Here is a 27,978-nt window from a genome sequence, read left to right on the forward strand (position 1 = left end):
CTAAAAAATGATTGCCCAGTGCAATGTTAAGAAGCTTTCTTCTTGTTTTCTTCCAGTAGTTTTGTAGTTTTGGTCTTTAAGTCTTTGATCCATTTTGAGTTAATTTCTGTAGGTGGTGCAAAATAAGGGTCCAATTTCTTTCTTCTGTATGGGGATATCTAGTTTCCTGAACAGTATTAAAGAAACTATCCTCTCTTCATTGTATATTCTTAGCAGCTTTGTTGAACATCAGCTGACCATAGATACATGGATTTATTTCTGGGCTCTCCATTCTGTTTCATCAGTTTTATATCTGTTTTTATGTCAACGCCATATTGCTTTCACACCTATAGCTTTATAATATATTGTTACACCAGGCAGTGTGATGCCTCCAAGCTGTGCTCTTTCTCAAGCTTGCTTTTGCTATTTGGAGTCTTTTGTGGTTGATCAAAAATTTTAAAATTGATTTTCCTGTTTCTGTAGAGAATGACATAGGGATTTTGATAGGGATTGCATGCAGACATGTAGATCACTTTGAGTAATATGGACATTTAAAAAAATACTCATTCTTCCAGTCCATGAAAATGGGATGCCTTTCATTCATCTGTGACTTCTTTAACTTCCATGTTTTATACTTTTCAGTTTAAAGATCTTTCACTTCTTTGGTTAAGCTTACTCCCAAGTATCTTATCCTTTTGGTTCCTGTTGTGAATGGGATTGTTTTATTGATTTCTTTTTCAGATAGTTTATTGTTCGTGTATAGAAAACAAGACTGATTTTTGTATGTTGATTTTTTTTACTGAATTCGTTTACTAATTCTAACAATTTTATGGAGTCATTAGGGTTTCCCATGCATGTGATCATGCCATTGGCAGCCAGATATAATTTTACTTCTTCCTTTCTGATTTGGATATCTTTTATCCTTGTCTTCTCTAGTTAGAACTTGCAGCACTATGTTGAACAAAAGTGGTGAGAGTGGGCATCTTTGCCTTGTTTTGGATCTTAGAGGGAAAGTTTTATCATTTTTCCCCTCTGATTGAGATGTTAGTTGTAGGCTTTTCATAGATGTCTTTATTGTGTGAGGCAGGTTCTATTTTGTTGGGAGTTTTATGAATAGATGTTGAACTTTGTCAAATGCTTTTCTGATGTTTATTGAGATTATTAGGTTTTTTTTTGCTTTTATTTTGTTAACATGTTGTAACATACTGACTGTCTTGCACATATTGAGCTATCCTTGTATCCAGGGATAAATCCCATTTTGTCATGGTATATGATCCTTTTAATGTGCTGTTAATTATGAGGGGTTTTGTTTGTATTTATTTTCATCAGGGATATTGGCCTGTAATTTTCTTTCCTTCCCCTCTTCTTGCTTTACTACATTTTACTATTATCAACTAACTTTAAGGTAATTCATATCAATTGTCTCTGTATTCTTTCTGAATAGTATCTTCATAGTATTCCAGCATGTTGTTATCTTGCAATCAATATGTAAGTATTTACACCATAAAACAGGCAAAATCTACAAAATAAGGCTTTTTCTTTTCTTCCAGAATCTTTTTGTTAAACATATATCAACATATCACTGGTTGGGACCCTGTAAATTACTTTTCTTCTTTAATTAACTATGTTTGTTTTTTCAAGATTTACTGAGGCAATATTGTCAAATAAAATTGTAATATGTTCAATGTGTACAACATGATGATTTGATATATGTATATTTGTGAAAGGATTTCTGTTAATTACATCCGTCACCTCACATGCTGTTTTTACTGTTGAGAACACTCACGTTCTACTTCCTTACCAAATTTCAATTACATAATACAATATTAATTGCTCGTTATACACTAGATCCTTAGAACTTATTCATCTTATAACTTAATATTTGTACCTGTTTACCAGTCTCTCCCATCCTCAAACCCCCAAGCCTCCTGTACCCTCCATTCTACTGTTTCTATAAGTTGAACTTATTTTTTAAGATTCCACATAGAAGTAATACTAGGCAGTATTGTCTTTCTCTGTGGTTTATTTCACTTAGCATAACGCTCTCCAGGTTCATCCATGTTGCAAATGGCACAATATCCTTCTTTTTTAAGGATGAAAAATATGTCATTAGTATATATAGTCCACATTTTTATTCATCCATCAACAGGTCATTTTCATACCTTGGCTATTGTGAATAATGCTACAACGAACATGGGAGTTACAGATATCTCTTTAAGACTTCATTTTCTTTGAATATATTCCCAAAAGTGGATTGCTGGATCATACGGTAGTTTTCTTTTTAATCTGTTGAGGAATCTTCATACTGTTTTCCATACTGGCCACACATTTATATTCCCACCAACAGTATATGAGGGTTCCCTTTTCTTCACATTCTTGCCAGTTTTGTTATCTCCTGTCTTTTTGATAATAGCCATACTGACAGATGAGGGGTGATACCTCATTGTGGTCTGGATTTGCATTTCCCTGATGATTAGTGAAACTGAACATCTTTCCATATACCTGTTGGCCATTTGTATGTCTTCTTTAGGAAAATGTCTATTGGGATCCTTTGACCGTTTTTTAAAATTCAGTTGTTTTTTGACTATAAAGCTAGATGAGTTCCTTGTGTAGTTTGGGTATTAACCTCTTCTTGGACAAGTGGTTTGCAAGTATTTTGTTCCATTCACAGAATGCCTTTTCATTGTGTTGAAGGTTCTCTTTGCTGTGAGAATTTTTTTAGTTTGATGTAGTCCCACTTCCTTATTTTTGCTTTTGCTGACTTTGTTTTGGTGTTAAATCTAAAAAATCATTGCCAAGACCAAAGTCAAAGAGCTTAACTCCCATGTTTTCTTCAGCTGTTTTACAGTTTCAGGTCTTATACTCAAGTATTTAATCCATTTTTAATTGATTTTTGTGTATCATGTAAGATAATGGTCCAGTTTCATCTTTTGCTATCCAGTTTCCCAAATACTATTTATCGAAGAAATTATCCTTTCCTCACTGTGGATTCTTTGTGCCTTTGTCAAAAATTAAATGATCATATATTTATTTCTGGGTTCTCTAACTGTTCCATTGATCTCTGTGTCTATTTTTAAGACCAATACCATACTGTTTTGATTACTATAGTTTAGTAATATAGTTTGAAATCAAGAAGTATGATGCCCCAGCTTTGTTCTTCTTTCTCAAGACTGCTTTGGCTATTAAGGCTTTTTATGATTCCATACATGTTTTAGGATTATTTTTCCTATTTCTGTGAAAAATGCCATTGGAATTTGATAGGAAGTGCACTAAATCTGTAGATCATTTTAGGTAGTACAGACATTTTTAGAACATCAATTCTTTCAATCAATAAGCACTGAGTATCTTTCCATTTATTTGGGTGTTCTTCAATTGCTTTCATCAATGTTTTACAGTTTTAAGTGTACAACTCTTATCTCCTTGATTAAATTTATTCCTAAGTATCTTATTTGTTTTAATGCTGTGGTAAATGGAATTGTTTCTTGTGATTTTATTTTCTTGAAGTACTTTTGTCTGGTCTTGATATCAAGATGATGCTGACCTCATAGAATGAGTTTGGAAGAATTCCCTCTTTTTCTGCTTTTGTAAAATTTTAAGAAAGATTGAAACGAATTTGTTTTTGAATGTTTGGTAGAATTAATCCATAATGCCATATAATACTAGCCTTCTAAAAAAGGAAATATTCCTAAATATAACAAGATGGATTCAAAATAAACATAAGGTACATTTGTTGAGAAAATTTGTGAACTTCAATTCATTAGATATCTAACAACAGAGATAGTGATTCAGAATAATTTAGATGCAATTCTGAACAGACCAATTTTTTTCCAACTAAAATATACAAATATAAATATTTACCATTAGCCAGCATGCCAGTTTTCTCTTCTTCCTAAATTAAAAGAAAACAATCATTTGACTTGAAACCAGTTACATAAGATGACCATGATGCAGATGGTAACAAAATTTGAAAGTCAGTGCTTTTCTCCATTATTAAAAGGTCAAGAAATGTGCCTTCTAGGTTTTTTCTATCACTCTCATTCACCAATAAACCTACATGGTTAGAGAATGTAACTGTGAGAGAACTTCTACAAGTCTCTTCAGAACCTTGGCAATTACTAGTAATTAATTTAGGCTTTTATAACCTTGGTTAAGAGTTTCTAGATGCCATCTGTTCACCTACCTTGCTCAGAAATTCTATTTTTCAAACTTCAAGGTAACATGACTATTTTATACGTAACTCCTATTATACCATCACCAGTCATTTTCCTCTTATTGTTTGAAATTAATGATCAAATATAACTTGTAATCATTGTTTCATGCGTATTTTGGAAAAAAATTTTCAAAAAGGCAGGCCATCAAATGGCATGGAAGTTAAAATTTGTCAAAACTGTAAGTTCCTTTAAAGTAAGTTTTCTAATTAGTGTCATCTACATTCTCCACTTGGATAGGCAGTATGTAGGATCATCCCAATGAAAGAGCTCTAACTCCTTCCTATTTTGATCTTTACCCAGATGGCTCTCTATTAGGGTTCCACATTTAGGATGGCACATTTTTATGCAAGTTGTGCCAAATATACCAAATAGTTTCACAGAAACTATCACCTCTTCTACTGACCTATTTATTTTTCACAAAATATTATAATTGCCATATTACAAGTATAAATCCCACTAAGTACCTAAGAATAATCATGTCACATTAATCTTTGTGTATTTCTAAAGTCATCTTATCTTTCCCTCCAAGCTGAGTAACATAGACAGCCAAGGACAAAGTATTAAGTAAATTTAAAAATAAGAGTGTTTATTAATACCTAGAAAGTGTCTCTCACTTCTATTTAGAATCTACAGTTACATAACATCTTCAAAACATCTAGTCCTAATACACAGTTCCAAAAGAGACCGTGTCTGGATCAAGACCAATATAACAAATAGTTATTATTCTACTATTTAGTATTAGGGATCTTCAAGGATAAATTTTACATGGCAAGCAATATGGAAGAGAACACTTGGCCAGTCTTGGTAGGAACTGTGATACCAGAGAACTAGAGTACAGAAACAATGAATGTGAATGTAGTAATTTAGCCAATTAAGTTTCAGACAGTAATGTCACTATTAGTATAAATACTGAGGAGGGGTATTTACTGTACTTCACAAGGACAAGACCTACCAAAGAAAAGTGTGTTTTAATATACCTGTTTAAAAACATGAAGATCACAGGGTCAGAAAGTCAAATTTCAGAAAAAGACTGGATTACCAAAGGAAGAAGTCTGTATAAGAATAATTTATTAAAATGTTAACAGAAAGATAGCTTTAGATGCACCTTTTCTTGCAAAGATGTAATAGAATTCAACTCAAAAGACAGGTTTATTTCATTTTTCTTGTACTTCAGTTAGTTATAAAAGTTTTACCTTTTTAATCTTTTATATTATTAACTGACTAAAATATTATAGGGCTGTCCAAAAGATTTTATATCTTTAAAACAAATTTTAATATGTTTTCAAAGACAAAAATCTCAAACTGTTTACATATGAACTGTTACAATTTTTATTACAAATCATTATATACAAATTGTTACATATATTAAAACTTTCACATAAAAAAGAACACTGGAATTTTCTAAATAACAGTAGATATAGTTAAATTCACAAAACAGTTATCAAGAAATTACTTTGTATTAGACATAATTCTGGGTGCTAGGACTAATATATGATAATTAAGATTCTAATGTCCAAGGTAGGAATGACTGAATTTTAAGTAACCTCAGAGATTAGATTTGTTAAGTAAAAATGAACAAGTTGAGGAGACCTGGGAGGGTAGAACAGTGAATTTCGACAATACTCGGGTTTTGAGAACTCCCTGAGATCAGTGGAAGGAGGTGTAGTGTAGTGCCTGCGTGACTGCTGAGAGGTAGTATAAGCAACAGTTCACGTAAAACAGCATAGAGCTTAAGAGCATGACCAGGAGCCTGAAGGCCTGCATTCAATTCCTGGTTCTGCTACTTTCAACTGCAGAACCATCACCAGGTCAAAAATTCTCTTTGCCTCATTTTTCTCATCTATAATGTTGGGATGAAAATAGTACTTATCTCACACAAAAGGTCACTGAGAAGGTTAAAAATGAAAGTGTTTAGAACAGTGACTGATATACACTATGCATTATATATACAAGTGTTAGGTGTTATATTTAGTAGTAATAATTGTCTGTTAGTATTATTACAGCTAGCATTGTACTTACTATGAACCAAAGGTTAATAAAGCCAAATATTATTTCTGATTGGGAAAAGTGCTAGTCAATTGTGAATTTTTAAAAAATAGATTTTGTCAACTGCACTTAGCAACTGAATAGTCTATAGGCAAATATTGTTGTCCAACATATTCCTTCCTCAGGAATTTGTCATGAATAAACTAGGTTTGAAGTAGAAAGAAAATGTCACTGGTAGATAGAAATGAGATGGAGAAAACAAGAAATAAAGGGAAGGAAAATAGCACATCAAAGATTCCAGAAAGAAATACCAAAGCAAATTAAGTTTATACAAAAATGGAAGAATAAAACCAAGCCGAGAAGGTGGTGCCCCACTGAGAAATATCAGAGCTAATACCCAGGCTCTCCCATATTGGTTGGAAAAGGAGAATATTTGTAGTGTTCCGATCTTTGCGGGAGGTGGATGTTACACATACAAGGTACTATTTCTATTATTATATTCCCTACCCCTGCACTTTGAAAATAGTATTTGCATAAACGGAAAATGTTTTTAAAATTCAAATAAACAATAATCAATTTAAAAGCTCTAAATGATACATTTTGAAAACATTTTTCATTGTTAGAAATTAGTTGCAAATTTTGATTCAAGTAGGAGGCACACTAGAGGACTTTCTCCTCTACCATGTTGGATTTTAAGGACTTTGTAAACAATGAGTCAACTGAACAAAATGTATGAAACAACAGTTTTCAGACACTGGACAACTGGCAGCACAAAAATTTGATTTCCAAGAAAAGATTAACAAGTGAGTTGATCCCTAAAGTACTTGAAAGTATATACATTTTAGAAAGCTGAGTAGGGAATGTGGAGATCAAGATGGTCTTGTGTTAAGCAGACAGAGATAAGAGATCAGAAAAGTTGAGGCAATTGGAAGTTACAGGGCAGTGATAATGATAGGAAGTACCTACGTAGAAACAGAGCTGTAGTAATCTGCCTGCAGTCTCCTTGAGTATTTGCTGAATACTAATCCATTCTTGTGTAGTTTCAGCAAAGAATAACTGGGATGGTTCAGGCTGGACAATTCCCAGAGTTCACACAGGGTAAGAAGACTGGGGCTTTAACCATCTTGAGTGGAATAAGTCCTCACTGTGAAGTAAGGGCATTCAGCAGAAACCTCAGGGGGGCTGTGCCTTAGCAGTAGTGCCAAACTCAGCTAGGTCAAAGGTCACTCTAGACTTCCCCTGAGGAAACATAAGAGGCTGAAAGGATTAAACTGGCAGCATCAACTGTCAGAACGAAACTCAACACTCTTTTAAAGAAGAAAACAAAATCCAGACAATTAACAATGTAAAAATCTACATATCCAATACCCAACTAAAAAAAAAATCACTGGACTTACAATAAGGTGGAAAAAAATGGCCATAACTAGAAGTCAATAGAAAGAGACCCAGAAATGAACAAATGTTGGGAATATATTGGAACAAATGTTGGGAACACATGCAGAATATGCTCAATGCTGAGGACTTGAAAAAAAAATAACCATGAGGGAAGAGACTAAAGAGATTTGGGGAAAAAAATCCAAAAGGAAGTTCTAGAGTGAAAGAAAAATCATTTGATGAATTAACAGAAGATTAAAGAAAAGAAGAAAAAAGATTAGTGAACTTGAACACATAGCAATAAAAACAGAAGCACAGAGGGGCAAAAAGCTTTAAGAAGGAAACAGTCTGAGTAACTTGTGGGACAGAATTCAGTTTTCTAACCTATTTGTAATTAGAGTCAGGGGATGGGGAGGAGGACAGAAATGATATCTGAAGAATTAATGGCCAAAACATTTTGAAAACAGAAAAAAACCCCACAATATATACAAAATAACAATAACAGGGATTACCAGTAACTTCTCTTTATTATCAGAAGATAATAAAATGAAATCAATAAAGTGCTCAAAGAAAAAAAAACTCTACCTAAAATTTTATATCAGGCAAAAGTATTTTTCAAAAACAAAGGCAAATATATTTTCAGACAAAAACAGAGAATTGACGGATAGTACACTTGCACTACAAGAAATTTGTGACAGGAAGTTCTTCATGCTGAAAAAAAAATACTGGGTAGAAACTCAAAATTAATACTAGAAAGCAACTATATGAAAATTGCTAAGTGAACAGATCTTAAAATTATCACAAGAAAAGCAAATTATTTTTTTGTAATTATGTAAGGTGACAAATATTAACTCAACTTGCTGTGGTAATCATTTTGCAATGTATATATATGTCAAATCAGTATGTCATACACCTGAAAAATAATATGTTAATTATACCTCAATTTAAAACTAAATTTTAAAAGATTCATTTCAAAATAAAAGTTAAAAAAGGAAATTCCAATCTGTGCAAAGGAATACAAAGCACTGGGAATGGTAAGTATGTAGATAAATAGAAATTTTTATATAAATTTTTTATCATCCTTAAGAATTAAGTGATAATATAAAAGCATTAATATTAATAATAATAAGTAATAATGTATTTGGGGTTTTTAAGATACAGTATAACAAAAACTGCAGTGTTTGGAGAGTGTTACTGTTCAGACTTGTATAAACTAGTATAATATAGACTAATAAGAAAAAGACATATTGTGACTCATGGGGCAACTAAGAAAAAATACAGCAAACAGGTATAACTAACAAGACAAAAAAATGGGATAAAATGGAATGCTATAAATAATCCAATAGAATACAGGACAAACACAGTAACAAGAAAAAAAAAGGATGGAGAGCTAAAAAACAAATGGCAAACAGTAAATACCATTGCCAATGAATATATTTTTGTAAAGGGTATAAACATTTCAATGAAAAGTCAGAGGTTAATAGATTGGATAAAACACCAAATCACAGCTATATGCTATCTATAAGAAAATCATTTGAAAAACACAGGCACATTAAATATCAAAAGATATTAAGAGAAATACCCACTCCCCTCTCCTAACCATGCTTTGGTTTGCCCCGATCTTCGCACAAAAATCCTTTTTCCTGTCTTCCCACTGGTCCACTGTTCACTGCCAACAAACGATGCAGGAGGGCACTTGCAACAATTTCTTAGTAGCTCAGATTGTAACAGGGAATTCACTCTATTCGTTCAGAGCTCTTCCCAAGATAATACGATTTTCCTTTTAACTATTTTTCTCTTATTAATGTCTTTATTAAAAGCTATATTATCTTTTCAAATATTATAAATGTTAAAACCAGTGAAATTACGTGGCTGTTCATGTTTTGATTCATTCTCCTATTTATCTTCAGTAAATTCTGCATTAGCTTGATTACTGTAAAAATATTTACTTATTTAGTATTACATGTTAATAATACACCTCCATGTAATCCTTTGTGCTAGTTTTAAAAAATCTCTAATATTATATATTTTTTCTCAAGTACTCGTGTTCTGTGTAAAGCTAAAAATTCAGGAGCTATAAGGATAATGCTTTGAAACTAAAAGATTCTCAAAGTCTAAGACTAATTGTAACTGCCAAATACAAAGGGTAAAAAATGTCACTATTTCTTAACTTCAAACATAAATATACAATTTTCTACCTAAATCTATCCATTTACATGTCTCAGGGCCCAGATATTCTTTCTACAGGGAAGATTAGGAATTGACCACAAGTGATGAGACCAGTGAAGTCTACGTGGAGGCCAGAAAAAAAATGCCAGGGTCAACATTTACATGCCAATAAGCAATTTAATCCTGAAATGAAAGCTGAATAGGAGCCTTAAACTAATAAATATTCAGACAAGCGACAAAGGAGCTTGAGCAAATCACCTACCGCTTTCTTTCAAACCAAGGAATCAGTTCTACCTTCTCCAATCCATCAACCTCATCTTTAGTGAGATCATTAGCAGATACAAGAAACTATAAAACTACAATAATAAAAACAGCAAACAGCATTGCATACTCAATGCTATGCAGCACTCTGACTACCTTGTTCTAGAGCAGAAATATCAGAGGGTAAGAATATTTTTAAGAAATAACAAAAAGTTAAGAACTATTACAAAGGGTGAGGCAAAAACTTGTGGCCAACAAGCTTGTGTGCTTAATCTGCACGGACACGGTGGGGAGGGGCAATCCGCGCAGGTCCTCGGGTGGCCTTTGGCAGGGCGTGCCGTGAGCTCCAAGCACAGGCGCTCCTTTCCCAGAGCGTTTCTCCGGGTTGTGCTGGCAGAGAGACCTGACAAAGCCAGCAACAGCATCGCCCAAAGAGAAGGCGTGGCTCCACTAACTGTAAGAGCAATAGGTTCCGCCAGCTCAGTGATCCTCTCCTGGGAAGCAGCCGACTGCACGTGCAGACAGCCATCATGGCGCGGTGCGCTGCCTCCGAGGGCCTTGCGGGACATGGGGAACTGAGGGAAGTAACCATGACACGCGGGCACTGCTTTTGTTGTGAGGAATAGTCCTTCATTTCTGACCCAGGAATCCTGTCTCTCTAATCGGCATCCACGGAACTGGCAGGCTAAATTGTCAGCTTGCAGGGAGGGTAAAATGAGGCAGTAGTGCCCTGAGGAGACATGTCAGTCCCCGCACGGCTAGTTCATGACAGTCACTGTACTGCTTTATCCGCTGTCGGCAAGCACCTACGCAGCCTGAGGGGGCCAGGTACTGCACATCCAGAGGTTATGATTCTCTGCTCCTTACTTTATTAACACTTGGTGTTTGTGAAGTTGTAATCTGACTTCCTTCTGTAATTTTAAAACTTAAATTGAAAACTGAACCTGAGGAAATTTAAGATACCAGGCGTCACAACGGTGACAATGTCAAAGGTCTACTGTACGTACCAGAGGACCACTTCAGTCAACCAGTAGGATTTCCAGGATACACGGACACCTCCTGCTAAGCATCAGGGTGAACCATCGACGAAGGGAGGACACAGACCAACCCTGCCTGCTTCCCCTTCTTTCCTGTTCCTTTTCTCCCTGAAGCTATATCAGCTCCCTGGACTTTCTTATTTACCCTCTCTGTGGAAAATCACTTTCTAATTACTTTCCTAGTAGGATCTTTTCAGCAATGTACTGTTAGTCTCCGTATCTCAGGCATGAAATTTCAGATATCTGGAGGCAAAGAGGGCTCTCAAATACAAATCAACACACGCCATTCATGTAGCAGTGATATCCTGACCAAAATAATGAACAGAGAAAAGACTTAAAAATAAGATCTAACCTTTGCCTGTTACAATGTTTACCACTAAGTCCACGCAGATACCACCCTTCCAAAAACATACACATGAAAAGCATTTAATGATTAGTTTATGTTGAATTTACATGACCTACGTAAAGCTTTAAAATGTATGGAGTCATTAGAATCTAATTCCTTATTTAATCTTGAATAATCAATGGAAGATGGTAAGCCTTTCTCAAGCCTGGCAAAAAATTGTTCTTTTTCTTCTTGTTCTTCTAATGTGTCCAGCCCCAATCCGAGGATACTGTGATTGAGCTCAGAAACTACCATCTCTAAATGGGAAGCATAAATATATTTTATTAATGTACATAATTTTGAAAAAAATTAATTATAATGCCTTTTTTGACATTTATAGTAAATTTTTTAAAAATTAAAACATACTTTAATCTTTCACCCACCAAACAGATTTATATTCATAATCAATATGTAAGGTTATAATGCTTTTCTAGATGTGTAATTCTAAGCTATTAAAAGAATTAAAGGTATGACAGCTGTTTCATGGTTCAGTCAGTAAAGGCAGCTCCAAGAGTGTTATGAATTAATTTTTGTAAAAATTCTGATTATAAGCACAGTAATTAGCCTGTCAGCTCATATCCTTTACATTTCTTACCATTTGTTTCTAAACTGTCAATACTTAAGACAGACGTTCCACTGCTCTTAAGAACTTGAACCCGTCTGGCAGAGGGCTCCTCTGTTTCCGTAATAGGCTGAGTGGTCTGCTTTGTTTTCAAATAGCTTACATTTGTTCCAAGCAGTCCTAGGGAGGAGAGTTAATATCATTAGATATTTATGTTTAGGAAATTTTTTTCAGTACTATATCAACTCAGTAATACTGTTATACTAATTTTGTGGACAGTAGCTACAAAATAAATCTTGGTTTACTAAATAAGTATCCATCAGACCTAAAATTCACAAAAGAAAAATTCAGTTCTACTTGCTAGCAGTAGATCTTATTAGACAGACTATTTCAAAAATTTGCATAGTGAGATGATAAATTTTAACAATTATTTTGAAGCACAAGTATTTAAAACAGTATACCATGCCACCTAAGAGTATCTTCAGCCTTATATGAAGAGAAGGATGTCACTAGGTGAACTGGAAAACAGAGACAATTCCAGAAGGAAGAGAAGGTACAAAGGGTCCACAGAACACATCTGAGGGTGTGTGCAAAAAGGCCAGGGAGGCTGGATGCAGAGAGTAAGGGCGCATCTGGAGGAAATAAGCCCCGAGCGGGAGTTGATGGTCAGATCATTCTTGTCCTCTAGGCCAGGTAGGGGTTTGCTCTTTATTCTAAAAGCAATAGAAAACTGAAACACTGAGAAAGTTATTTCTCCCTCAGAAGGTTCTACACTTTTGATGTCAGGAATCATATCTTGGCTTTGTGTGCTAGTGTCTAGTACTCAAAACATAACATAAACTCAATAAATATCTGTGCTGACTGAGGGACCTGGTTATGGCCTTGGGCCGAGAAACCCTCTCCCTTGTTCAAGTGGATACTGTCAGTTTGCTTCTTAAGTATCCTTCTTTGTCTTCCTTATTAATCAAATCTACTTCTGACTGTCAACAGTTCCAATAGTACTTCATTATATAATATCCTTTTCAAGCACCAAAGGGGGAAAAGATTCTAAAAAAGAATTCCTTACATGCAAACTTCAGCACTGTTGCATGGTTTGGGGTTTTATGAAAAAAATGCACTGAATTTTTCATTAAGACAATTCCTTACTGTATAGTATTATGAAGAACAGAAAAGTGACTATCAAATTCACTCTAACATTCATGTATCAAACACATTTTTATTTACTGTTCAGAGTCAAGGGATACAAGAAAAAGATGTGTTTCCTGCCCTCACAAAGCTCCTAACCTCAGTGGTAACCTTACAGGCTAAGACTATCAACACAATATGTAGGTGTTTGTGTGGTGTTTGGACACCAAAACAAAGGAGAAAACAGCTATGTTACAAAGGAAGCTAGAAGAATTAGGGAAGGAGTGCAAAAAAGAGGTAATGCCAAGCTTTACTGGATAGGAAGGATGAGAGGAAAGGAATTCTAGTGGCAAGAAAGCATGAGCTAATGCACAGAGGCATGGAGCCAATGGCATTTCCAGGAAATGAGGGATAACTGAGTGTGGCTGGAGCACATGGGGCCAGAAAAGGAGGGTTCTAATCAGACTACCTAGAGCACTAATCATCACATTAAGGAATCTGGGCTCAATTTTATGTGGAAAAAACAAAGCCATGGTAAATATTCCCCTAAAGAAGAGATACAAAAATCCTATCAGTTTATAAAATGGTGCTTCATGATCCACAAAGAGCGTGAAGGTCGGCACTTAACAGAAGTGGCCTGGGTTCCTTACAGACCCAGCAGTATCCCGTATAGCAGGCATACTGAAGAAACATCCCAGAGTCATCTCGCATTTGTAAACATGTGACCAGGAATGGTTCTGGGAAAGCTGTACACAAGTACAGACAGACTCAATAATTAGTTTTATTACCATTAAAGCAATAAACTATTTTTTACTATTATAAGTAACAGATTGTGATATCAAAGTCTATAGATTTGTTAAAACCTTTTCAATGTGATGACTAATTAATATATTGTCATCATATTTTATTAAATCACCTTAAATTAATTTACCATTAAATATAATAAGTAAATGTACTGGTCATCATAATTTGAGAAAATATAAATTATTTCAATGTAAAGTAAGTGAATATGCAGAAGTATTTCTCAATTATGTAATAAGTAATAAAGAAAATCAATTCATACCTCAAAAATTCATGCTCTAAGTATTACTATTTTTTATATATTATAGCAAAGTAACCAAATCCAGAATTAAAGTCTTGACTGACCCCTTGTGGTCACATCATCTTAAATTAAAAATGAGTAATATTTACCACCATCTTCAAAATCATCTTCACTCATCCACCATGGCACTGTATCTTTCATTTTCACTTCTCTTTTGGGTTGTCTTGGTGTTTTGTTTGACTTTTCAAAAGATTCGTCTGAAAGCTGAATCAGATACAAGTTACTGAATTTAAATTCAAGAATCCCAGATTCATGACTAAAAATATTCAGCTGCCACACACATGAGCAGTACTCTCAGCAATAATGGATAAATTCGTATTTCTAAACATGTGGCCAAAACAGGTTAAAAATCAAGCATTTATCTCTGAACATTAATTTAATATCCAGAATTAAACATGTAAACTAGCCAGGGAGAAAAAATCAGCTACAACAACAATGAAATAAAGACAAGGCGACCAAGCAACTTAATCAGGAAAGGAGAAAAAAGGATGCAGTCCCCTTCTAGACATTCTCTCAGACCTAAGAAAAAATAATGACTGAGCAAAATTACCTAGCATTGGTCTAGAAGAACACAGAATTCTAAGATTGGTTAGAATTGAATTTTAGGCATTTACCAGAGAAATGAGCATTCATCGCAATGATTAATAAGCTTTAATAAGCGTTTATTTGTTCTTTTCTGCTCCAAATTTTACTAATTCTAAATCTCTGCTCTAACACCAAGCTACCCTCCCTTGCTCGCAGCCAATACTCTGGCCTTTGTCTTCACAGAGAAAATAAAGACCTTCAGTCAAAAACTACCATCCTTCCCCTCACCCCGCCACTGAACTCCCCTACCAAGACACTGTCTTCCTGTCACAGAAGAGCAATTCTTTCCTCCTCTCCCAACAGAACCTGCCGAGGGGTCACTCCCAGCTCTCCTGGTTTTCTCACCCTTGGGTATCCCGTGTCATCTCGGAAGCTCCCCCGCCTCCTCTTTCCCCTCCTGCCTCCCCTCAGATCATAAACCTGCCCACCACTGCATCCCCAGACCTAGCAGAGCACCAGGCACAACCGTGGAATGCAAGCACGAGCACTCGGGTCTACACGACCTTTTAAAAAAAAGAAAAAGCAAAGCAAAAACAAAACAGAACAACCAGGAAGAGTTCCTCATCCCCACCTCCCCTTTACTCTACTGATCACTTCTTTATATGCCAACTTTGTGAGTTCACCACTCAACCCCTTAAAATCTGGTTCCCACTCAAAACAGCCCTCCAGAGACCAAAGACCGCCTACAACCCACAGATGAAGGATCCCTGCCAGTCATCCTGATCACATCACAGAATTTGACACTGGTGACCAACTCCTGCTGCTTGAAAGTCTTTACCTTGGCTTCACAGCATCACGTCCTCCAGGTCAGACTTGACCTCTGTGACCTTTCCCACTCATCCCTTTTAGGAGATCCTGGCTCTTTAACACTAGACTTCCCTAGTGTTCGACTAGGATCGACTCTTGGTCCTTTCTATTCTCATTCTACACATTTTGTCTGGTGCAGAAACCAACATTTATTTCATGCCTGCTCTTTTAGGATATATACCTAGGTTATGTCACCCCTTAAGTAATCTTAAGCAATCCTGAAGCCCAAGTTTCTACTGTGAGTGTTACAGAGCTGGGATTCAAACTGAAGCCTCTCTGACTAAAACCTGCCTGTCTTCCACTACCCTGTGTTCTGGGGTGACCTTATAAACTTCCACACTTCCCCCTGCCAACCAAACAATTCTACCTCAATGACTTGTAAGAATATCAGTTTTTAAATATTAAACAAAGAACTGATTGTCTTCCCTGACAACCAGGAAGGAAGTAGGAAGAAGGAAAAATATTCTTTATACCATCTGAATTTTAGTTGCATCACTTTCCAATCAGTCTCTAAACTCACTATCACTTTGAAATGTGCCACTTCTCTCTCCTCCCTACATTTCACTGTTTACCAAATGCAGACAATCTGCCTGAGACTCAGTCTATTCCTTCTAAACCCCATGGCCTCATAAAAGTGTGGAAGAAGGAGTGTAGGCTTTAGGGGCCAGGCAGATTTTCAGACTTTAAAATATGCTAGCTCTGTTGTTTAGGGATAAGTTACCCCTTTTTTTAGTTTATACATCAGTTATAGTCATAGTACCACTGACCTTGCAAGGCCGTGGCAAAGATCAGAAAAAGAAAAGGAGAACACCCACCACCTACCACATAGTTGGTATTCTCACCTTCAACAATCTTCTGCTTTCCAGATTTCTATCATTAAAAACAATCAAAACAAAAAGCTCGTCGCCAGACAACAACAGTGCTGGCAAAGATAAGGAGAAACCGGAACGCTTCTCTACTGATACACCACTGTCAGGACATAAAATGGCACAGCTACTTTAGAGAACATCTGGCAGTTCCTCAAAAGATTAAACATAGAGTTACCATATGACCCACTGTTTCTACTACTAAATATATAAACAAGAGGAACAAAAACATAGTCCACACAAAAACATGTACACGATGGTTCATAGCATTATTCATAATTGCCAAAAAGTGGAAATAACTCACATGTCCATCAACTGGTATGTGGCTAAACAGAATGTGATAAATCCATATGGAATATGGTTTTGCTATAAAACGGAAGTACTGATAGATGCTACAACATGGATGAACCCTGAAAACGTTACGGGGAAGAAGCTGATCACAAAAGACTCCATACTGTATAAATCCACTTCTATGAAATATCCATAAAAAACATATATTCAGAGACAGATTAGTGGTGCCGAAGGCTAGAGAAAAGGGTAACTGTTAATGAGCACAAGGTTTCTTTTTGGAATGATGAGATGTTGTGAAAGTGTTTGGGTTGATGACTGTATAACTCTGTGAATATACTAGAGAACCAGTGAATGGTACACTTCCAATGGGTGAATTATATGGCATATGATATCTCAATAAATCTGTAGAAAAAAAAGGCTGGTCTCACCAATCTCCTTATAAGCCAAGATATGTAAACCTATCTTGAACAAAGAGTTTGAACAATAGTTTATCAAAATGACTAAAGAAGTTAGCGTTGACTCTAAAATCATGGTTTTCACTGTAAAAAATGAGACATGGCCTTATACAAATCTCTAACATGAGGTAAGAGCTTCCATGAGTTGAGGCTGTATATGAAAGGAAGGGAGGGAGGTAGAGGGAGAGAATGTTGAAGGGGTTGTAAATGAGGGTGGGAAAAAAAATCGGTCTGTAACTGCTTTCTTTTACAATGAAAATATTTCCTGTAGACCTAATTTTCAAAATGTGCCCATTTTTTACATTAAAAAACTCAATTTTCAAATAGGAAGTGGTACTCATACCCTGAATATCTGCTACATCCTGGCAATTGGTGAATGTTCTTTTAAATCCTGACAACAATCCTACAAAGTAAGTACTATTTTTCCCATTAGATAATGAAACTGAGGTTCTTTCTACTATCAACGCCCTTTATGAACAAGAATGTTAGCGTAACAGTCTAAAATGTCTCTCCTGAATGTCCTGCAAGGCCTCTCCATGTATATAAGTCCCTAGGATGTAGTACAATCCTCTTATTTATTCATTCAGCAAATATTTATTAAGCATCTATTCAGTATGGCAGGTATAGCAATGAACATATAGCCATCACATCACAGACCATACATTCTTAGGAGAGGCAGAAACCAGACCTACACAAGTAAAATAATGAATCATGCTAAATGCCACACAGAGCATTAAATATGTGGTCCACTAAGAAGTGCCTTGGTGGTCACTTTTTTACTGGATAAGCTCTCTTAAGATGAAATCTTCAAGTAGTGTTATTTAAAATGAGATCTTTGACAGCCAGCGAAAAAATTGGGGAACAGCATTATTGGCAAAGGGAACTGCTAGTGCAAAGGTCCTAATGTGAAATGGGCTTGGCATCCCTGGGGGAGAAAAAAGGCCACTGCAGTGTAAGTGGATAAGGGAGGAGAGTAGTATAAGGTGAGTAAGGTAGACATGAGCAAAATCACCCTGGGCTTTATAACCACAGGCAAGAGTTTGGGTTCTGTTCTACGTAATGGGAAGCCAACAGTGTTTTACATAGAGGAGGAACAGTCTGATTTGCAGAACAATCATGCTGGCTGCAGTGTGGTAAAGCAATGCTTGGGAACAGCTGCAGTAGCCCAGGTGAGAAGACTGTCCTGGACTAGGATGGTAACAGTGAAAAGGGAGAGGCCTAGGGGGTTGATAGATATATCCTGGAGGCAGAGTTACAGGGTTTGGTGCTAAACCTGTGACACTGGACAAAGGAAATCTCATTTACAATGGACCTGGGCAGCCCAAAGTGGGAGCTCTCACACCCTGCCAACCCCTCAACTGCAAAGCCTAGGATGACGCTTACCTTACACTTTCCAACAGGAAAAGCCTACTTTACTCCCCCAGCAGGAGGCAGGAAGGTTTTCTCCAGGCCCAGCAACAGCCCATCCAGTGAGAAACGTCTACAACTCAGCCAACGGGAAACCACCACCCTGAGCTCTGGCTTTCCTCCCAACGACTTTCATTCACAGCGGCCCCTCCCGGCTTCCACTGTTCTCTATAAAGTAACATTCCTCTCCTTTGATCTCTGGGCTTGCCTATCGTTTTGCCACAGTTTGCATGTCCCGAATTGCATACCTAAATTGCTATTCCTAAATAAACCCATTTTTCTGGTAAAATAACTGGCTGCTTTATTTTCGAGGTTGTCGTCACTTGGTGATCAGAAGTAGGACCCAGATGTCCTCCAACAACACTGAGGCTAGTGAGCGCCCAGGTGCTGATTCCCTCTGAGCTGAGTGCTTTCCGGCTGACCCTGGGGTTGGAGGGTCAGTCCCTCTCGGATCCATGCTCCACCCCCTTTGCATTTTGAGCTCTCCAGCTTTATTCTGACTCTGTTTAAAGGCTTAGTCACTCTTGCTTTTGTGAAGGCTTTGTCCTTTCTGGTGAGTATGTGTTTGTTTTTCTGAATGTCTGGCTTTGAGGAATGGGATCCCAATCCTCTGAAGTTCCTCAGGAGAGCCTCCCTTCGGGGACCCCAGCCAACTTTAGGTTTAAAGCTATGGTCCCTCCTCATCTGTATTTTTAACCAAATGGATCAACTTAGCTAAAGATAATTTAGACTTCAATTGCTGTTACGAGGAATATTTGATCCCTCCAAAGTTAACCTTTCTCAAAAGCAAATTAGAAGACCACAGCTCTAAAATTAAGCAAAGTGAAAAGAATGCCTATTTTAATTGGTACCAAATGTATCAGGACACTAAAATTACCTCTTTGCAATGTCCAATTTCTAAATTATCCAAGGCAAATAAACTACTGAAGTAAGTCAAAATGGCTTCCGAGGCCTCTTTCCCTTTCCCCTCTTCTTTGTCTTTCAAGCCATCTTGTGTCAAGTCCTGCCTCCAGAGCCATTCTCCTTCTTCCCTTAAATTCTCTGCTTTCTTATTCTAATCGTCTCTCTGAGCTTTCTTTTTTCTTCAGACCTTGAACCTCTCCCTGCTCCCGCCTCCTCTGAACCGATCAGAACCTGCCCCTTTGAAGTTAAGTCCTCTGAGGATCTGACTGCCAAACCCTTAGTTTCTTGTGTTCCCTGGAAGAAAGCTGAATTACAAGCTAAAGTCAAAGACTTTTGCAAAGTGACTGAAGTTCTGCATAGATTAGCTGAGGAATTTAAAAATCGTTATTTAAACCTATCAACCCAGTAGTTCATATGCTTGTTGGTAAGGGCCAGGCCCAACACTGGCTGAAACTGGCCTGATGAAAAAATCCTAAAAGGGATTTAAAAAACCAGACCTCACTTTTGGCAGGAGGCTGAACCCTGGCCCTAGGCCTCCACAGAACTACAAGAGCTTTCCCTACGCCTGCTGACCGGATCATAATTCACACTTGCGCATAAACACCTGACGGACCTGTTCATGATTATCGCAATCAACTTCAGTTTTTAAGGAAAACTCTGGTCCTCTTTTGGATGTCAAATCCACTGAGGTAGCCCTTAATTCTGTGTTCATTAATGGATTGAGCCAAGATCATTGCCTTCTAGTTAAGAGGACCAGGATGGAATGGGAAACTATGCCCACCCCAGATCTAGTTAACTTAGCAAACCAGGTTGCCCACACTCTAGATGATTCGACTAAAAGGAAAACCACTAAAATTCTTCATTTTTAACTCCAACAAAATGCAGGTCCCTAAACAAAAACAAAACCCACCTGAGCTCTGACACTACTGCAAAAAACCAGGGCATTGGAAAAAAGACTGTTACAAACACGCCCTCCAGATGCCTTCCGCCCTCTACCCAGTCTTTCCAATGTCCTCTGAGTCCCCAGTGACGGGGCTCCAAGAGATACAGGGTTCATCCTGTCCTCCCTCTGACTGGCTCACAGAAACGCCTCCTTAGACTGGGAATGAGTCTACCTGCCCTCTCCGATATTGAGCTACATTCTCAGGGCTCTGCCCACTGGAACAGAGCAGCCTCTGCCCCAGAGAACCAAAACGGTCTATACAGCGGGGGTCTCTAAGAAACCGCAACAGTTCCCGTCTCCACACCATCCCTTTGCGTTAGGTCCTCTCAAATATACCCACCATTTTCTCCTCAGGTCCTCTGACCTGATTCACTTACTGGGCTAAGATTTCTTGGAAAAATATCATGCTGGATTTTTTTTTCTTTAAAAAGGGGGAAATAATGATAGAATTTGATGGCAGCAACTAATATAAACCTGGGTGAATCAAGCTGCACTTCAACATCTTTTACTTGTTCCATCTCTGATGGCACTGGAGCTGGTTCTAAGGACACTAAACATTTGTCACTGTTGGGTCAGCTACCACCTTCCCTGTGGGCAAAATTCTCAACTGATATTGGCAGAATCCACAGTGTACCTCCTAGTAAGATTCAAATAGATCCCTCACCACCTCTTCCCAGAGTTAATCAATAAAAACCCTATAAATAAAGAAATCATCCAAGGCATCACGCCTATAATAGATTATAAGGCTCAGGACCTCATTATCCCCTGCATTAGTCCTTGTAACACTCCTATTTTACCTGTAAGAAAACCCAGTGGCCAAGGATGTTGGTTTGCGCAGGACCTCCAAGCAATAAATAACATCAGCATCCCTCAGCACCCTGTTGTTCTTAACCCTATACACTACTAGCAACTATTCCTACTGGGATTTTTCACTGTAACTAAAATTCCATGAAATTTTTTGCTATAATTGATCTGTGCAGGGCATTCTTTAGTATTCCAGTTGATAAGGCTAGCCAGTATCTTTTTGCCTTACTTGGAAAGGAAAACAATATGTATACCCAGACAGTATTGCTCCAGGGTTTTTCTGAGTTCCTCTTATTTCTTGCAAACCTTAAGAGCTGACTTAGATGACACGACCTCTCCTGGAGGCCCTACAATGTGTGCATGACTTGCCCCGCTGCTCCCTTTCCCAGGCATCTCCACAGGGGGACAGCGGTCACCCAGGAACACTTTCAGCCTAAGAAGAACATAAAGTCTCCAAAGAAAAACTGCTGTTTGTTCAAACTTAAGGTTCAATATTTAGGGTACCAATCTCGGAGCAAGGACTACATTTAGATCCAGCTTCACAGTATCCTGAACTTCCTAATACCTAAAACTAAGAGCCAATCATGAAGTTCTTCTCAGGCTAGCTGGTTACTGTCACAGTTGAATTCCAGGCTTCTCTTACAGCCCAATCCCTATACGTTTTACTAAGAAACAACAAACCTGACTCTATAATTTGGGAAATCAAGATAACATAGCCTTTGGGGCCTTAAAGAAAAGCTTAATAAAGTCCCTGCTTTCAGACATCCCAATTGTCAGCTCCCCTTTTTCCTTTTTGTATGTGAGAAGAAAGGGAATTGCCCTTCAAGTACTCGCCCAAAAATATGGAAAGCATCATTAACCCATAGGGTATTCAAGCCACCAAGTAGGCCCTGGGGCCCACGGACAGCCCACCTTGTCTCAGAGCCATTCCCGCCATTGCCCTTTGGGTAAGGCCACCAAGGAAATGACCGTGGGGTGCCTCCAACCATCCCTGTGCCCCATGAGGCGGCCCTCGTGAGTCCGCACCGCATCCAGTGCTTTTCGGCAGTCATCTTACCTCCTGTGAAAGCCTTTGCCAACTGCTCTGCTTGAACTCTTTCCCGCTGTTAACAACCTTAGTCTTGCTATTCTTCTCCCCTCTTTCACCGACAAAACCCATCGTAGCTGCTTGATGCTGAAAAGATCACCTTTTGACTCCATGATATGTACAGAAAAGTTCTCTAACCATTGCAGATTTTTCATGGTTTACTGATAGGTCTTATTTAAAAGATGAAAATGGTAAGTATCACGCAGGGTGCACTTTTTTAACTCCTTTCCAAGTCACTGAAGCAGCACCTTTACCTTCAGCCCCACAGGCCTAATTGTATGCTCCTTAGCTGGGCGTGTACCTTGGCCAAGGGTAAAACCACAAACATCTATATACTTATAATCAATATGCTTTTGGGGAAGTCCATGATCTTGAGATGTTAATGCAACAGCAAGTTTCCCTTACTTCTAATGGGATAAAATTGAAATGGCTCTACCGTCCAAGCTGGTTAGAAGCCATACTTGTGCCAGCTGCTCTGGCTATTACTGAGGTTCCCAGGCATTCCAGCTCTGACTCCCTGGAGGACAAAGGAAACTACTAAAGATGCTGCTCTTAAAGGAATCAATAACCAAACGTCTGCCATGGTCCAAAGGAATGATTCAGCAAATGATCATCTAGGAAAACTGACAAGAGATGCCCAAAATGGACCCAGAAAGGTAGAAGCAATAACAGCAATCTAGTAATTGTTGGTTTGCTAAAAAGAGAGAACTCCAGCTTGGGCCAAGTAACAGTCTAGTCCTGCCAGAGACTAAAATCTCTATTACCTGTCACTGTACATGCATTAAGTCACTGGTCTACTGACAAAATGACAGTCTTCCTGAACCAATACTGGTGGGGAACCATTAATAAGGCTGCAAAAAATACCTATTTTGCTTATCCACCAATCCAATATATAATTCTGAGAAACCCATCCATGAGACCCCTGCCCTAGCCTAGATTTGGCAAATGGGTTTTATTCTGTCCCCCCTCGTGGATATAAATGTTTTAGTCATGGCTCATATGTTTGTTCATTTTGACTGAAGCTTTCCCTTGTAGACAGGCTATGTTGCCTTCTGTGGCTAAAATCTTATTAGAAAATATTATTTTTACCTGGGGAACCCCTCTCAAATGTCCTAGTAACTGGGGAGCCCACCTCATTAGTCAAGTCCTTTGACTTTGACAGGTCTGTGCAGATCCTATAGCACTTGGACTACTTACTACCCTCAACTCTCAGGGCTACATGTACTAATGGCATTATTAAGACCCAATTGGCAAAATTTATAAAGAGCCTTCAAATACCCTGGCCAAAAGCATCCGCACTGATCCTTCTAAATTCCAGATCTACCCCTCTGGGACTCAAACTCTCTCTTTTTGAGACTGTTGCAAGGTGCCTGGGGCCCCTGGCTCCTGCCTCCTTTGATTCAGAGCTGAAGAAAGGAGATCTGCTCCAGCACTGCAAAGGCCTTATTGCTGCTGTTGAGAATGACCTGTGTAGTAGAACCATCCTCTCACAGCATGCTCCCGGGAGACAATGGCCGTGAACATCACACCTTGCAACCAGAGATTTTTGTCTGTTGGAAAAGATACCTCTACAAGTACTCTCTTCAATCTTGTTGGAAGGGCCCTACCAGGTACTATTAAACAATCCTTGGGCTGCCAAGCTGCAGGGAACAGACTTCTGGATTCACGTGTTATCAAAAGAGAGTACCAAACCCCGACTCGACCTGCACACCGACTGGTGACCTGAAAGTAAGTATTTCTAGGAATTGAAACAGATGACATCTCATGGAGACAAAGTTTTCCCAAGATGTCCAGACTAGTCCTGTGTACCCCTTTCTCACTGTTGCTTCTTATATTTTTCTCCCTTTCTTCCTCGGACAGATAACACTCATCCACATTTCCCACTATTGCTTAAAAAAGGGTGAAACTTCTCTGATTGTTTCATTTGTCACCAGGAATCTCAATCTGTTCACAATAACAGTGATCCCTTAGTTTACACTCTAAGTAATGTAACCAGAATCCCGAAAGTCACTGCATGCCTAAACTGTTCCGTAGTTCGCCTTTATCAGGATAGAACACTAAATCCACAACCTTTGGTCCTGCTCAATTTAACCCAACTCCATATATATACATATATAATATATACATAAAAGACACTACAAAACAGCCAATGTAAGTTGACCCTTTGTAAGCTGGCTGTCATAGCCACATATAGGAAGGCTTTCTGTATGTGATAACATGGTATTTGAGCTTTGACTAAAAGATGCTAATACCTCCTACCAACAATAGGTCCATAAATGCTACTACTTAGGAGGGAGCCCTATGTGCATCTGCTGGCTACCCTTTTCTGTGTGAACATTTTGGTAATGGCCTCTAGGCTTGGGTAGCCCATCACCTTGATGGCTGGAGAATAAAAGGACAGTGTGCTCTTGCTGCACTCACTCTTCTACGTTTTTCTTCATAACAAAACAGTAGCTTCCCTCTGGTGAACCTTCATGGGCACCTTAGACAACTTTCAAGATGTGTCCGAGACTCCAGGTTTGCCTCCCCGGGGAGAGCCTTTCTCCCTCAGTGGGAATAAGTACCAGTGACGACACGATCAGCTGTCCCTCCCTAACATCAGGGGAGTCGGCCGCGTCCCTAGTCAAAGCAGAAGCAGCCCAACAAGGACCACTTGACTAATTGTCAGAAGCAGTTTTGGATGATCACATCGCCCTCTTTTACTTACTTTTTGAACAAGCTGTCAATGTGATAGTAACACCACCTATTGCACGTGGATAAACTCTGGGGAAGTAGAAACCCAATTCCGTAAAATTAGGGAATAAGCACAGTTACCACAACAAATTTCACCTGATTCACCATGGTCCTTTGATTTGTTCAGTTGGTGACGTTTAGGCCTAGGGTCCTGGTTCAGAACCATCATACAATTTAGAATAGCCATGTTATTTTTAATTATGTTTGTATAATTACTTTTAACTTTTATAACTGTTGACTATCAAACCTTTGGAGAAACAGTGTACCAAATTGTGATGTTAGCTCAGTGCTTCAAGATGATCTCCAATGTGTACAACCTTGAGAAGATATAGATTCGGATGGCAAATGCTTGAGAGTTCTCCATCCTAACCTCGAATGTGGCCTTAAATGGTTTCCAACTGCTATGCACTTTGGCTCTGACATGGGATACAACACAAGAAAGGTCATTCCTGGAACTGAGGGACACAGATGATCCAATTCCTGGTCAGTGATGCTTTCAAGGAAAGATCTTGATCAAAAGGGGGAAATGTGAGACTGAAAAGAGGGCACTTCACTTGAAATACAGCTGGGAGGGCTCTCTCACCCCACCAACTCATCACCCATCGCAGAACCCGACAGGGGTACCTTAGTTTCCAACAGGAAGAGCCTATTTTCCTACCCCAGGAGGAGGAAGATTTTTTCCTCACTCGCAACAGCTCAGTCAACAGAAAATCGTCACCACCCTGAATTCTCTTTCTTCCAATGTACTTTTATTCAGAAGAGCCCCTTCCAACTTCCTCCTTTTTCCTCTATAATGTTCCTCTCCTTTGTTTTCTGGATTTGCCTATGGTTTTGCCATAGCTTGCTTGTCCCAAATTGCCATTCCCAAATAAACCCACTTTGCTGGTAAAATAACTAGCTGTCTTATTTTCAAGGTAGGCAGACTGTATCTTAGGGGTGAGAGAGAACTGAAAGATGAACTTATGAGACAAATTTACAATAAAACTTTTAAAAACATAAACTTACCTCTTTCATGAACTGTTCAAATTCTTCATCCAGCTCTTCTTTGGAATAGTAAGCCAAAATCAACAGTTTTCACTTCTCAAACTAAACATTCCACTGAAAACATTGAAAACGCTATAAAAGAAGAAACAATAATAAACACCTTTTTGATGAAATCCACATTACATCATGAAAACAACCAGACTTAAACCTCAAACACCTCTTATTTCTCTTACGACTTAGCATAAATGCACAATACGGACCAGTCAGCTGGACAAGAGATTCCTAATTCACTAATAAAACTGATCTGGAAAAGCAGCTTTCACAGTTTGTCATGCACTTAAGATCCAGAATTACATTTTCATTGTTAACATTGAATTGTTAAAAGATGGCTTCCACAACATTAACTAAATCTGTACATATTAGAGGGCTGTGTGTGTGTGTGTGTGCGTGTGTGTTAACATCTCTTAATCAAATCAAGTCCACTTGAAGAATCTTTTAAAAATTGTAAATTAGCAATCCAAAACACTTTCTTTTTTGCAAAGCACAGGACAGAGTTTTTGCACCTTATGGTTCAGCTATTTATCAATCCATGTTAACAGTTTTGCGAACTAGATAGCTTACAGATATGGATGTTTCCAGATACAGATAAATGTAATTTTTTAAGACTCAGAATCTACCAAAAAATGAAATTAATGGAGTATTCAAACCAGAACGAATTTTGTTTCTTTTGAAGAGAACAAACTATACAGCAAAAACTATGCAATAGTGACTTGGAACGCAAAGCTCTCTTTGAATCCAACTTCAGATCTCCTACAGATTCTGGATTGTAAGTCCTTGAGGCAGCTCAAACTGCAGCTTATTTCCAGAGGCAAGGGAGGGAGAAGTATGTGTGCAGACCTGGATAATACTTTGCTCAACCTGCAGAACAATTCCTCCCACACACTGCGCATTTCCGATTCGGCTGAGAGTGTGTGTGGTTAAGGTCAGGGTCTCAGATCTTGGTGAGAGGCGGATCCCCCCGGAAGGGCTCAGCTCCACGGGGGCCCCAGCAGGAAGCGCGGGCTCCGGACTTGGCAGGAAGACAAAGACGCACCTGCAGGGGAGACTGGGCGGAGGGGAGAGAGTGGCCCTGGAAAGCGAGCCTGAGGACAATCTCGGCCATGGTGAACCGGGTGCAAGGCGAGCGTCCGGGACTCACCTACATACCTCTCAAAATTCCGCACTTCCCCGGTAAGCTGTGGGGTCCGGTCAGTTGCCACGGTAACAGACTTCCGCGGCCCAGCACCGCAGTCACGTGACACTGGCCGGTCACGTGGCTCGTGCCCGGGCTGGAAAGTTGTATCTTTTAGTGGGTAGGAAGGAAGGTGGCAAAAGCCATGGCCCGGAATAATCTGGTGGATCAGAGCCGCCGCTGCTTCATCAACGAAGACTCCCGCGGCTTTCTCTGCACTCCTGAGAAGACCGGCTAGGGCCGGAGCTCGGGCATGATGGGTGATGTAGGCGCAGCCCAACGCCTCCTGGGAAATGTAATTTAGCCCCCCCCCCCTCCCGCCCCGCGGTCCTTTAATTTCCTGATTTCTCATCACTTCGCATCTTCTCTCTTCCCTACACTTGTCGTTTTCGCTCTTTGCTATCCATGCAGAAGTTTTGAAAAATTTTAAGTTACTTGATTTCCTCCATGTTCAAAGCCCTGTGGGGGCGTTTCAAGAAAAATGCGAACCTATGAGAAAGAGCTGTTGTCAGGATAGGGACTCTTCCACCATCTAGTGGGCAAGAACTGAAAATACACCTACACACCGCAACCCGCTACTCATTTAAGAATATCTGCAAGGTGTGCCGATACCCCTCCATATAGCGGCATCTTACAATTACTTATTGGATTTTGTTTTATTTTAGCTTTTTCTTCTTTCTAAAAAGGAAAA

At 38.6% G+C, this 27,978-nt stretch overlaps 1 protein-coding gene across 1 annotated transcript in view; it reads right to left on the reverse strand.

Annotated features, from left to right (window-relative positions):
* Nucleotides 1-27,599, reverse strand: part of LOC140845876 (centrosomal protein of 162 kDa-like) — a 90,418-nt gene extending 62,819 nt beyond the window's left edge. Inside the window, 6 exon segments of the mRNA XM_073221022.1 lie at nt 3,838-3,868; nt 11,998-12,144; nt 14,281-14,395; nt 26,078-26,188; nt 26,954-27,185; nt 27,263-27,599. Of these exon segments, the coding sequence (XP_073077123.1) occupies nt 3,838-3,868; nt 11,998-12,000 (34 nt within the window). The 5' untranslated portion in view covers nt 12,001-12,144; nt 14,281-14,395; nt 26,078-26,188; nt 26,954-27,185; nt 27,263-27,599.
* Nucleotides 27,600-27,978: the final 379 nt, after the last annotated feature.

The sequence above is a fragment of the Manis javanica genome, chromosome 13, assembly GCF_040802235.1.
Source record: "Manis javanica isolate MJ-LG chromosome 13, MJ_LKY, whole genome shotgun sequence".
Lineage (NCBI taxonomy): Eukaryota > Metazoa > Chordata > Mammalia > Pholidota > Manidae > Manis > Manis javanica.